The 13,396-nt window shown below is 36.9% G+C and overlaps 1 protein-coding gene across 1 annotated transcript in view; it reads right to left on the bottom strand.

Annotated features, from left to right (window-relative positions):
* Positions 1-13,396, bottom strand: part of CFTR (CF transmembrane conductance regulator) — a 152,725-nt gene that overhangs the window by 31,886 nt on the left and 107,443 nt on the right. Inside the window, exons 16-21 of the mRNA XM_080936133.1 lie at positions 12,076-12,113; positions 11,191-11,441; positions 8,015-8,094; positions 5,516-5,666; positions 4,194-4,421; positions 1,121-1,221 (exon numbers count right to left, since the gene is read on the bottom strand). Of these exons, the coding sequence (XP_080792259.1) occupies positions 1,121-1,221; positions 4,194-4,421; positions 5,516-5,666; positions 8,015-8,094; positions 11,191-11,441; positions 12,076-12,113 (849 nt within the window). The remainder of the gene's footprint in view (positions 1-1,120; positions 1,222-4,193; positions 4,422-5,515; positions 5,667-8,014; positions 8,095-11,190; positions 11,442-12,075; positions 12,114-13,396) is intronic.

Genomic DNA, 13,396 nt, shown 5'->3' with positions numbered 1-13,396 from the left:
CTGTGGCATGGACATTCCTTACATACACAAATACATGTAATCAAAAATTTATAAAGAAATTACGGATGAAGTTCCCAGGCCAATTCTAAAGTCGAACTGAAAATATGCTTTTTATTAAACTATAAATAGGAAATTCTAACAAGCTTCCTTTCATTTCTCACCCTGGCCCTGGTGGATTAACAGTCCTTCACACCATTGTAGCACAAATATTACCTCAGGCTCTCAGTCTGTGGAAGAAGATACAATTCACAAAATATGGTCTTTGAATATACAAAGTTCTCAAAGACAAGACAGCATCAGTTAAGCACAGAGGAAAAGAACCATGTAAACACTTAGGAAGCAACAATCACTGAGCCCAGACATCTTAAAAATAAGACAAGAATATTATGAAAATGTCAGGCTGCTGAGTGTGGGAACCTAATATACAGAAGGATTTCTTAAACAAGACACCAAGTGCACAAGCCATTAAGGAAAAGAAAAATCTCTTTCAAATTTAATGTTTCCTTTCATCAAGGGATACTGTGAATAAAGCCACTGGCTCAAGGGCCATTTTAATATATAGAACCGACAATTGACATATTATAATGGTATACAATTATACAGTACTCAAAACACCTACAAAGTGAGGGAAAACAAACACAAACAAACTCATCATGTTGAAAAGAAAGCTAATAACAAGAACAAGCATTTAACAGAAATAAACAACAAGCGATAAAGACATTAAGTTATCCTGAAATTTTAGTAGTTACTACACACTCCTCAGACTGGCAACATCTTAAAAGTGGGAGTAAAAATAGTGCTGGCAACATTCACATACTCTCTTGGTGGAAGTACACACTAGCACAGCAGACCTGAGGAATCTGGCATTGGTGAAACTAAGCTTCAGGGAAATTCTAACCTCAGCAATGTCTTCCACTCCTAAGGTTTGCTTTGGGAAACTCCTGGCCAGTGACACATGTGCAAGAGCAATCACAATGGCGATCCATGAGGATGAAAAATATATCATGCCACAGCTTAATATGTGATCACACACACACGCACACACACATTCCTTACGTTATTGCATACTCTTTTGGCATTGTTCTCTCCATTTTTCATAAAATTAAAAACAGTAACTTACCAAGCTGTCTGTATCAATGCTTGAGTTCACAGCCCACTGCAAAGTACTCAAGATATTCATCGCTAAAGTTAGAATAATACCAGCTGTTCCTTCTCCTTCTCCTAGACATGGAAAAAGATTTTGAACACAGTACATGTTATTTTGTTCTTCTGTGAATTATTGTAATCATATCTCTCTCATCACTTGCCAATAAATTTATGTTTTAATCTAACGCAGTTTTAGTGACTCCTTTGAACAATAAAGCCCTGGTTGAGTAACCTTTCAATCAAAATTTAAAATCAAATAGTGACTGAATATTATTAGAAAACTGTTGCACTTTTATTTTATTTTTTTAGTTAAACACCTTTATTTTTAAATGGATAAATGTATGTATTTTAAAAGCATTTTTGCATAAAACTATATGAATATATTTTTGTCAGTATTGATTTTTTAAAGGTTTGATAGTATGCAAACTTACTACTTACAATGAGCATAAAGTACATGTAAAACAAAACATAACATGGAAATAGTCAAAGTTTTCTTGTTGTGTAAAGATTGAACATAATGATTTTTAAATACCAAGGATTGTCACAAGTCTGCATTCTTAGCTCTTGGATTATTAATGATTTAAGGTCTAGATGTACCACACTCTGAGAGGGTGCTATACACTTATTTTTTTCTAAGAATGACTGAAGCTTCCACATTTTGGCCTTCCTTCTTTTTGAGCATCATATGGTCTCTGAGTTGTTTCTTGGGTATTCAGAGCTTTCTGGGACTGATGCACTTTTTAATGATGCTTAGGTCTTGAAGGTAATGTTGGTAGTGGGTAACTGTCTTGTCTACTTTTATTCTGTATGAAACAATAAAAATAAATACTGGATTGAACACCAGACTGTAAATGAATGAATGAATGAATGAATGAATGAATGAATGAGTATAAATCCTCTACAAAAGTCAAAGGAGGGATGCATGCATCTGAGTAGCAGGAGCACCAGCTGAGCATCTCTGCTCATCAGAACCTATTTCTAATAACGTGGACTTAACGTGTCACCAGGCAGTCAGAAAACTAATGCCAGCCATTTATGAGAGAAGTTTGCCCATTACATTAAAAGAAAGAAGAAAAACAACCAATATGTTTGAAAAGGACAGTGCTAACATGTTGTTTTAGAGTAAATTTTACTTAAAAAAATAGAAAGAGCAACCAATTAATATATTTAAAATTATAATTATGACTACAAATATATTTAAGATAAATATTCGTACATTGCTATAAACTCAGGTTATTATATACCAACTGATAATACTTAATCTCACACTAAATTACTATAAACACCAAGATGAATGAGCCGTCCTATCATTGACTAAAATTTTTCAAGTTGACATCTCTCCACCTTAGGTACACCATAGACAACACAAATTATTCTGTGTTAACATCAAATAATGCACTGAAAATTGCTAATAGTTCATCTTATATAGGGCCCCTATATATTTCTTATTTTGGGGGCTCAAAAGAAAGTAAGGTAAATTTTTAATAGCAAGTAATATGTTATAATATAATATAATAATCACTGGTCATTTATTACAGACAAGACTCTACTGTCTTGCACAAAATATCACACAATATTATGAGAGAGTTATTAGTGTATATCTGCCCACACAAGGGAATTAGGGAAATTAATTAACATCTGTAACTTAATGTAAGTTAATATCCTCAATAATAATTAAGACCAACAGAGTTGGTTGCTCATGTCTGTGCTTCTCATTCCTACTGGAGGATCTAGACTACGTTAACTATCCAATATTTTGACAGCTGATCTTGGTAACCCAAGACTTAGTCTTAATATTACCTCTTCTGATACCACATGTGATACACTGGCATGAGTTAATTGTTAAGTCTTGACCCATGTAGTTTGGTCATCTTTGATACCTTTTGAATTATCTTTTATGAAAATAATCAATATTTTGCCTCCCAAAAGTTATTTTTATGGTGTCAAGGTGACCGTATGTGAAGATCCACAAAATGTACTTACAGATTCATTCCACAGCCATGCATGGAGAAAGCAATAAATGGGTAAGTTAACCATCCTCACAGCAGTTGTAAATCTGTAGTGGGTCCAAAGCAAAGGATGTTTCCTGTTCCCTCTAGGACTTAATAACTAGACAGAGGATCTGTACCATTCATTCAAGAAGCAGAATGAAGACACCACAGGAAGTTTATGTTGTATGGTACTGTTAAAGATTACTATTATTCTGAGAGAGGGAAGGGAGAGAAAGGGAGTGGGAGGGAGGAAGAGAAAGATGCATACACATCTCTCTCATATATATAAATGTTATATGTGCATATATCATATACATATGTTTATATTACATGGATACATATTTTTGTATATATGAGAGACATAGGGAGACAGACAGAGAAAGACTGAGAGACAGAGAGACAGAGAAAGAACTAAATTATCCATAGAAGGAAGTGAACACAAGCCAGTATCTACATGAGTCATATCTACTCCTGACTCTCCAGTGCCTGTTCTGGTTCCTCCAGGTAACCAAGTGTGACCACCACCCTGAGGCTGCATAACACAATTTGATAACTTGTCAAAGGCTGCTTCACTGGAGTTGAGCAATTCTTATGATCAAATAATGTTGCAAACCTGGCGTTGGTGTGGCATTTACTCTAAAATTTTGCCATAAATAATATACAATATTTTATATATAATAAAATATTACATATAAATCATATATCATTTTGACTCAAAAATCCAGCACCTTAAAGTACTAATTTGTCCGTATAGTTTTTTTTTCTGAGATTTTCGTTTATATTTGAGAAACAATGCACTTTTGTGTGAGTTATTTTACTTCAGTCACATTTGTGCTGACTCAGTCTCATTATTCTTAAAATAGTGAGCCTACAAACAATAGCATATAAACCTTTACATAAATTAGCTAGAAACAAAACAACAGGAATGCAAAGAAATTACTTGTAAGCTCCACTGGTCTACTTAAAACATCTAAATATTTTACTGTAAACATGGCATTTTAATCATTGGCGAAGTTTTTCCCTAAGTGCTCCAGGTTGTTCGTAAGTTCAGATTACCTGTTGTTAAAATGGAGATGAACGTAACGACAATGAAGAAGAGCAGGAAGATCATGTCTATTCTCATTTGGAACCAGCGCAAGGTTGCCAGATACATAAACCAGTTGGCAGTGTGTAAGTTCAGAGCTTTGTGGAACAGGGTTTCAAAGTAAGTCTGGCGTCGGAAGGCTCGAAGCGTCCAGAGTCCTTTCAAGCTTGTAACGAGGTGGGTGAAAATTGGACTCCTGCCTGTAAAATATCCCATGGGAGATAATGTACAGCTTGCAACACGGAACAGACTTTCATACCACCATGTTTCTGACAAAGATTAACTCAAGAGTAACCTCACAATAAGCATCTATGGTTCTGTGGCTACCCCAACCAGAACTTAATTTTAAAATGCATGGCCCTGCCCTTTTACCTGCCAACCATGAATGATAATAGTACAGAACCACTTTCCTAGTTAACTCACACTCCTTGGCAAACAGTAGTCAATATTCTTGGCTAATCCTAAATTACTAACTGCTGAGAAAATGGGTTTTGTCTTTAGACTCAATCTCTAAGTCTCTCAATGTAAAATTTCTGTGAATTGATTTAGCTCATAAATCTCAGGGCAGATACTCACTTAAGTTTATTCCATTAAAAATATTGCCTCATACCAAGGCTCTTTCTTAAAGAGATGATTCCTAAGGACTTCTAGAAAAGATTAACCAAAAGACACTAGGGCATTAAGGAAAGGCTTGAAGATGATACAGCAAATGGAAGAATTCTGTCCAGTTTCATTTGAAATCTGGGAGAAACTCTGAGGAACAACAGAATTGCTGTTTTTTACTTCAAGCAGTGCAACAACTTATACATGTCTATGCATGAACAATGGTAAGGTAAGGTAGACACTTGCTTGAAAGCCAAAACAAAGTCATAGTAGTTACTTAACAAAGTCAATCCATGTGCACTTCATAAGTTTCACTGTTGGTCTGGGGAGAATTCAGTTGGTAGTTTGTTTGCTACAAAATGTGAGAACCTGAGACAGATTCCAAGCACATATATAAAACTCTGGGCCTGTACCAAATATCTGCTAGAGGTGAAGACGGGTGGGTCCCAGGGCCTCCCTGGCTGGCCATCCCAGCTGAAACAGCAAGTTCCAGATTCTGTGAGAAACTCAAAGAGAGAGAGAGAGAGAGAGAAGAGAAGAGAAGAGAAGAGAAGAGAAGGGAAGGAAGGAAGGAAAGAAGGAAGGAAGGAGAGAGGAAGGAAAGGGAGCAAAGGAGGAAGAGAGAAGAGAAAAGGACTCCTGTCCCCAGCCCCATACCCCCAGGAACCCTGCAATCCATTCCATGCTGTACCTTCAGATTCCAGTTGTTTGAGCTGTTGTGCCGTGTAAAGGAAGTACGCCCTCAGTAAGATAAAGACCACTAGCCCTGGCACCGTCGCTAGGAAGATGTAGGGTTGTAAGGCTGAGACGACTATTATAGCTCCCACCACAATGAACAGCAACTGTGGGGTCAGAGAGAACACGGTGAGTGAGTTTTCACTCTGTAGTGGACAAGCTGTGTCACTGAGTGTGTCCACACATGTTCTTACACTCTGCGCTCTTCTCAGTAAGGAAGTGCACGTCCATGAGTGAGGTGCTAGCTCAAAGGTAGTTTCTGCAGATTGCACAGAAACAAACTTAAAATTGTTTAGTTTACTGATAATTCAATGTTGAAGTTTTACACGGTGATCTCAGGATATTTTTATCAGATAATATAAGTTGCATAAGAAGCAAATGTTAAATGATTATAATTTTCTTCATTCAGTCCTTTGAAAAATTAAAATTTCAAAATAATTTTAGTATAAATGTTATCTTTTGTGATTTTGTTGAAGAGTTCTTTAAAGTGAAACATTCTTAGTGGAACATTTTGACTTACAAATGATTGTCTAGTCATGCAGACAAGCTCACTTTTCTGACACTAATTTTCATATTTAATATTGAAAAGAGTATTGTTTAATAAGTGTTACTCATATCTTACCTCACCTATTCCTGTTGTGATAATTGAAGATACTCCAGTAACTCAAAAGGTTTTTAGTAGATGGATTTAATTTGAAATTAAGTATTTTTCCTATTCACATTATCAAAATAAATTTTTCCCATACAATGTAGACATCTCACTATATTACATCCCAGAAAATTAGAATACTGTTTGCAATCTTACTACATGTTAACCAGATAAATGGTCTACATGATGTCAAGCATGTGTTAACTTTAAAACTATCTTAGTGTTACTTTCATATGCTAATTCTCCACAAGTTTCCATGGGTATACTGGGAAGGGAGATGGGTGGGCCTCAGATCTATGAAACTCTTTGTAAGATTTGCTACATAATGAATCTTCAGCAGCTCTAGGACTTGAGCTAAAACTGTGTAAGATACATAGAAGGACTTGAAAGTCATCACAGATGTCAAACGACCTTTAATTTATAAGATAAACATTTGAAAATGAGCTCATCCAGATTTCTGAGGTAAACTTTAAATTAACAGAAGATACTCAAGAGACCAAAAAAAAAAAAAAAAAATCACTCAAGCACCATTTTTAGTACCTTTGCAGACATGTCCAGATAGACATCCACATTCTAGTTTGCACCGTACTATATTATATTTTATTACACTGTATTATATTATATTTTATTAGTATTAGTATTTAGTATACTTATGTTATGGACCTATGGTTTATTCTCCTAGAATGGGAATCAAATGTCTCATGTTAACAAAACACACATAAAATAACACTTGTGAGTAAGCATATAAATCAAAACTTGGGTTAAAGAACTCCAACAGGTGCTGCTGCCCTGAAGTTATATCTTTAAACACAGCAGTGAAGGAAATCCACACCACAGATCACTTACTACGGTGAGTGCATTTAATTATGTCAGTCATTTCACAGGAGCTGAACCAGCAGCTGGTTGCTCAGCATCTGCTGATGTGACTGTGTACACATACTAGGGTAATAGTTCCACATTTTCTCAACTTCTCAGAAATGCAGTACTATTGTGGAGAGAAGAAAAGGGACACACTATGAGAATGTATCGTCCCAACAAGGGCAGTGCTGTGTTACAACTGTTTCTCCAAGTGCATTTGTTCTCCAAAGCTCCAGGAAGCCACCAGGGACACCAGGGAGCTGGGAAAACTACCTGGTTCAACAGGCAAGAGTATCAGCTTACAACTCCCGTAAGTCATGTGACTTTGGTCCTAATGTGGCATCTTCAAGGTCACATTAGTCCACACTCCACTGCCCTCTTTGTTATGAGGTGACTTTCAGTCATCTTCACAGCATAGCTACCCTGGAAGTCGAGTCACAGCTGTCCCTTGAGGATAGCGCATTTTGAACACTCCTTTTCCTTCATGGTTTTAACAACCCATTTTTCCCCATCCTTTCATTAAGTCACATTATGGGGGGAAACTGTTTGAATAATCAGGGTTTAAGTGCTCATGGGTACAGCTGGATCAGAGCGTAGCCTCTCCAGGAACTCCATTTTCATTTCAGTGTTGGACTTAAGAAATGTTCTATCAGTCACATTTTATGGTCAATGATTAGGTGGCAAATGGTCTTTTGCACCTATCAAATCAATTGAAGAGACAGTATCATATCATCGCTGCCTGAAGTAAGCAGACATCGCTAGTTACTGATTCACCAAGCCCAGGACTGTAAAACATCGCTGCTCTTCACAAAACTTATTCACGACCCAGGACTTCAACTAGGATGTAAAAAATTAGGAAAAATTCAACTTACTTCCTTTTGAAACTATTCAGAAAACTTTATGGTAATTTAAAAAAAAAAAAACCTCCTGATAATATTCTTTACAAACCTGGATGAAGTCAAATATGGTAAGAGGCAGAAAGTCATCCAAAATTGCTATGTCTTTGGAGAATCTGTTAAGAATCCCACCTGTGATACAAATGAAAATTCTCAAAAATTAATCACGTTTAGAAGGACAAAATATATTTTATCGTAAATTTACAGCATTGCAAAAGCATTTAAAATAATAATTATCATCTAGTCAGAAAGTCATCAAGAACTTACAAATACTAACTTTGTCGAGAATTCTAAGTATGTCTGTAAGTTATTGCCCCCTACTTTTGAACTTTTATGAAACATGGAGTCCCCGAAGACTCAGCTCCAGCCAATGTCTTTAATCAAGTTCTTAGTATAATTAAGATTAGGAAAGTCTGGTCTTTGTATTGCCCGAACCTCACTGCTGCTGCTTAGTTTTAAGGTGTCTCACTGGTGTGCTTTGAGCATTTCTTTATGTTCAGCTCCACCACACAGGGCATACACATCCCTGCTGAGTTCTCTGCCATTTAGATACAGGGATTCAGAACCCACAGGTGTCTCTCTCAGTACACACCAGACTTCATTTTTATTTTGTCTATAGTTTTCACTGGGAATATAAGCTTCAACCTGTATTCTAAATTCCAGACTCACATGTCTGAGTCTTGATCATTTGTTGCCTCAATTAACTAAAAATTCCATGTCTACAATGTGCTTTGCTGGCTACAGGAATAAACGAGGGGATTAAGTCATTCTCCCTGTAGTGCAGGAATTCACTTTCCACAAAGGAGCTAAGCAAACAGATACAGTGTAATGTAACACTATGAAAATAATGTAATAGTGAACCTTATCACTCACTCACTATTACCTGAAGGATAAAGTCCAACATTCTTTGTTTAATATTTAATACTTTCCCATAATTTGTCCTAACTAACCTCGATCCCTCTAACCAAATCCACTGCTTCTGGTAAGTATGACTATTCTTCAGATAATCTGTCCTTTCCTACTTTGCCTGTGTTGTTCCTTTCTGTCTAAAGCCTTTCTCCTCTTGTCATATCTGTACCTCTTTACTGGCTCAACTCAAATGACCTGTCTGCAAGAGAGTAGGGTATTTACTACACCTGGAAACAATCTCTTCCTGTCCTTGTCTGCATGCCTGAGTTGCAGAGACTACACACATGCGGTATATCATAGCTGCTTGTATGTGTACATATGTCTTACCTCTTTTCCCAAATATTAGACTTTTGAGGTCAATGGGATAATTCCATGTTTATTTTATATGACCCATAGACAAAAGTAAAAGGCCTTCTGTAGACTTGTGATATGTGTTAGTTAATATGTTCATTTAGGGTATTTTATGATCTATTAAATGCATATCCATTATGGACACCCTTCCATAACTAACTCAGAGAAAGAACATCTATTCCATGACATTTGTAATTGCTATTTAACAACTTAAAGTATGCTTGGGCAAAATAGTGTAATCATAGCGATATTTATATTTCAAATTTTGTCTCAACCAGGAATCTCTATCTAATATAACCATAGTTTTCTGAGGACCTATATTATGTGTCTATATGATCACAAAGTCACTTGAGTATGACAAAGTAGGGAAAGTAACAAAAAAAAAAATCAAAAAGTCAAGGAAAATCATGGTCAATGCATAACTCTATAGAGCATATCCAAGGAAAATGTCCAGAGGTTGTTGCAAAGTATAACATAATAACTCAGTAACAGAGGATAATCATAAACCATAAATCTAAGAGTATGTTTAATGGAAAGCAAGCTTTACATGTACCACAACAGCCAAAATATGAGCACAGGCTGATGGGAGATCTTCTAAGGTCAACTTGCTGTTCTAGTTCCAGGAGGGTGAATAAGGAGAAACACAACATAAAGTGGATTTATGTCTTGGAGTTAACCTGAGACACAGGTGACATTTTGGGAAGACAGATGAGTAAAGGAGAATGTATGATGATCACTGCTAGGCCAAGAGTGCACTGGGAATGGATACTGGGAGAGAGAGGATGGAGAGTTCACTTCCTTTGGAACCAATATCCCCCCCAGAAAAGAATGGCAAGAATATGCTGATATATTTCACATAGGCTGCTGATAGCCATAGCTACCATTCATATGTGACCAAACGCAGCCCCAGTGCAAATGCTTGTGTTCTATTCACCATATTTCATGGTCCACAGTTTACTCTGCCAGAAACACGAGAGAGCCCCTACCCTCTTGGGGTCTCACAGAGTCACTGGATCAAGTGAGTTGACCATTTCCTTAGTTCTAAGATTCTTAGAGCAAAAGATGACCAGGGTCATATGCAAATGAGGCAACCCTTTAGTGCGGCACAAGGGCTCCAGGATAAGTATAATCTTTCTAGTACGCCAACATGTAACTTTGTCACCTAAAACTTCTGATGTGCATTTGAGGTTTTCAGAATCAGATTATACTATAAATTCTCAACTCTGTAACTTGTTCTAGATTTGGTTTCGTTTCTATGCCTGACATCTCTCCTTGCTTGTGAGCTCCTCCCGGACAAGAACAATACTTTCTTCCTTTCTATGTGCTAGGCCTTCCCTGGTTTAGTGCCACAGAGCAGGGTCTCCAGGGATTGCCTTCAGAGAATTTAGAAGGCTTAGTATCTTCATGGTCTTTAAAGTAAGTTAATCCATAGGGAATCAATGCACCACATTTTCAAGAACCGTTTACCATAGGTTTTCAAAAGTTTGGTTCTATTTTTAAATTATCTTACTTTCTGTGACTGTAATGAAATTGGTGTCAAATGTATTATACAAAGTAACATGTACTATAGTTGTCGCAAAATAATTGTAAAATATCCCCTTCCCTGCAAAGGTCCTCTAATACATTCATATGGCTGCTCTTGAAGAGTCACAAGAAATGGTTATTGTTCTCATCAGGATAAGCATGTGAGAAGAAACAGGCCAAGTTATCCAAATAAAGGCTGCTTCTAGGGAGGCTACTGAACCAGAGTCACCCTGTAACAAAGTGATTGACTCTACGAGGCTGACACAGAAATACTCGAAACGAAGGGTGTGCTTGCCTGCAGCATCTCAGAAATTCGGAACAAGGTAATGGGGGGAGGGGCAGATGCCTGTGTTCACGCTCATGCTGCTACTGGAAAGCAAGTAAGCAGTAAGGCCCACAGATGACATGCAGGCAGTTGCATTTTATATACCTAATCGAAAGTACCTGCTTTCAGCTTGCTGAAGGTTGACATAGGGGCATGAAGTATAGAATGTAACATTTTCCTGTGCAAAATTTTTGATGCCGTGATTAACGTATGCACGAGCGGCAAACCTCTGAAGAGGCCCAGAGCAAGCAGAGTGTCAGCCACTCCCACATAAATGTAAAAAATATAGTAGAAGCTGGTACTGGTGATGATCACAACATAGGAGCTATTGTCAATTTTAGTACCATTGTTTCCACCATTAACGGGGTTGCTGCAAAACAAAAGAAACATGTTACTTAACAACCAAATTTGTCAACCAAGTCATTAATAAAAGTAAGTATGAAGAAGCATGAAATTCTGGCTTAAAAGAGACTATACCCTTAGTTTTAAAAAGTTTGTATCGCTAAGTTTTGTATGCAATTTTTATTTTATTGCATTGCAGTGGAAACCACAAACAACATATTTTAGAAATGAAGAGATGGAGGCACTGAATGGCTTCCCATGGACTCAGCCATCAGTGTGCTAAGGAACTGGTTCTTAAAACTCTATCTCTAGAGAACATGTCATTTCCTTAAATGACACGATCTAATAACTACTTACATGAGATTTATAGTATACCAGCATCATATAAATCTAGAATATTTTAAATTATATATGGTGATATGCATAAGCCTATGTATATAGTACATGCAAAATACTATACAGTTTTACAAATGGAGCAGAACTTAGATCTTTGTTCTGGAACACAATCTCCTCAGAAATTGAAAAATTACTGAAACTTGTCTTTCTCTTCTCATAATCTGGAGGAATATAGAGGAGTATAATAAAACATAGCAGATACTGAAATAGTTCGTAATCTCCAAGTGTGAACAAAACGCAATCCACATCAAGTGTGGCATACTCACTTTTTAAGCAACCACAACACAAATAAAGAAGCAGCCACCTGAAATGGAACAATCCACAGTTGATTTTTTTTCTAGCATCTTTACCTCTGCCTCCCACACTCATTTCTAAATTCACTGTGACCAGCATGGGCGTGCACTCACTTAGTGCCTGGCTTCACACTTCTGGAGCCTCCCTAGTAACTGTCTTACACGACACTGCTGGGCAAGAGCACACTGAGCATATGGAATTCCACTCTCTCTCTCTCTGCACACTCATGTGTTCCACAAACGCTATCTATTAAATCCTACAGGGAAGTTAAGGGTTGTCTAACTACATTGTATTTTAGTTTATCTTATTAACCTTTATGATGAAATCTAATGGCATTATTTTAATTGTTGTGTTTTCTCAGTGTACCCATGGCCTCCGTGTACCGGCTCAGTTAAAAAGGAAAACCTCAGTTTTCTTAAGACTCAAGTTAATTCAAAACAATAAACATGGCAATAATCTAAGCTAATTAAATATCATTATTTTTATAGAAAAGCCTTACTCAATCTTCAGACTCACTGAGTGGCTCAGATGGGGCACATGTACTGAGCCACTTCTCAATTACTACTCATCTCCTTTGATCCAAGAGGAGAAAAGTCAGTGACACAGGCACTGCCCACACTCCGAGTAGGAGCTATAGGAGAAATGTGTTTTACCAATGGAACAACAAAGGACTCTTTGAAAGTTTTCTAAGGGGCCTAGATCCTAACAGATTTATTTCTTGTCTATCACATAGATTGACCAACCCCAAGTATATTTACTGACTACAGTAAGTAAAAGCATTTTCAAATACTTAGTAGGCTGCCTTTAGGAAAAATATTTGGGAGTTAAAGAAACAATAGAATACACACTATTATTTCACTTCAAAATGCTTCAAGACTATATAAAACTCATGTGATTTTTCAGGAAGGACACTCCTGGATGATTAAGCTGCAGCATCAACAGAATAAGTAATAATCATTTTCCATTTCTATGCTGGGGAGCTGAAACATGGTGCTATATCCCATGAAATGCACTGTAACTCACAGACTTTCACACATTTAGTGGGACAAATAATATCCTAAAATCCACATTCACAAGAAATAAGATGTGCTAAGAGGATTCTATCACTGAATAGCAAAGACAGTTTATGGAAATTCGCTACACTCTCCATTTTAGTACTGATGCAAAGCCATTCAGGGACTCCTTATTAACAAGACACAGCAGCCCTCTGACACAATCTTAAAGACCACAAAACAACAGAGCAAACAGGATCTTCAGATGCTGCACTCAAAACACCATCAGATTATTGTAAAG

The sequence above is a fragment of the Micromys minutus genome (assembly GCF_963924665.1).
Source record: "Micromys minutus genome assembly, chromosome: 23".
NCBI lineage: Eukaryota > Metazoa > Chordata > Mammalia > Rodentia > Muridae > Micromys > Micromys minutus.
This window is presented reverse-complemented; position numbering and strand designations above follow the sequence as displayed.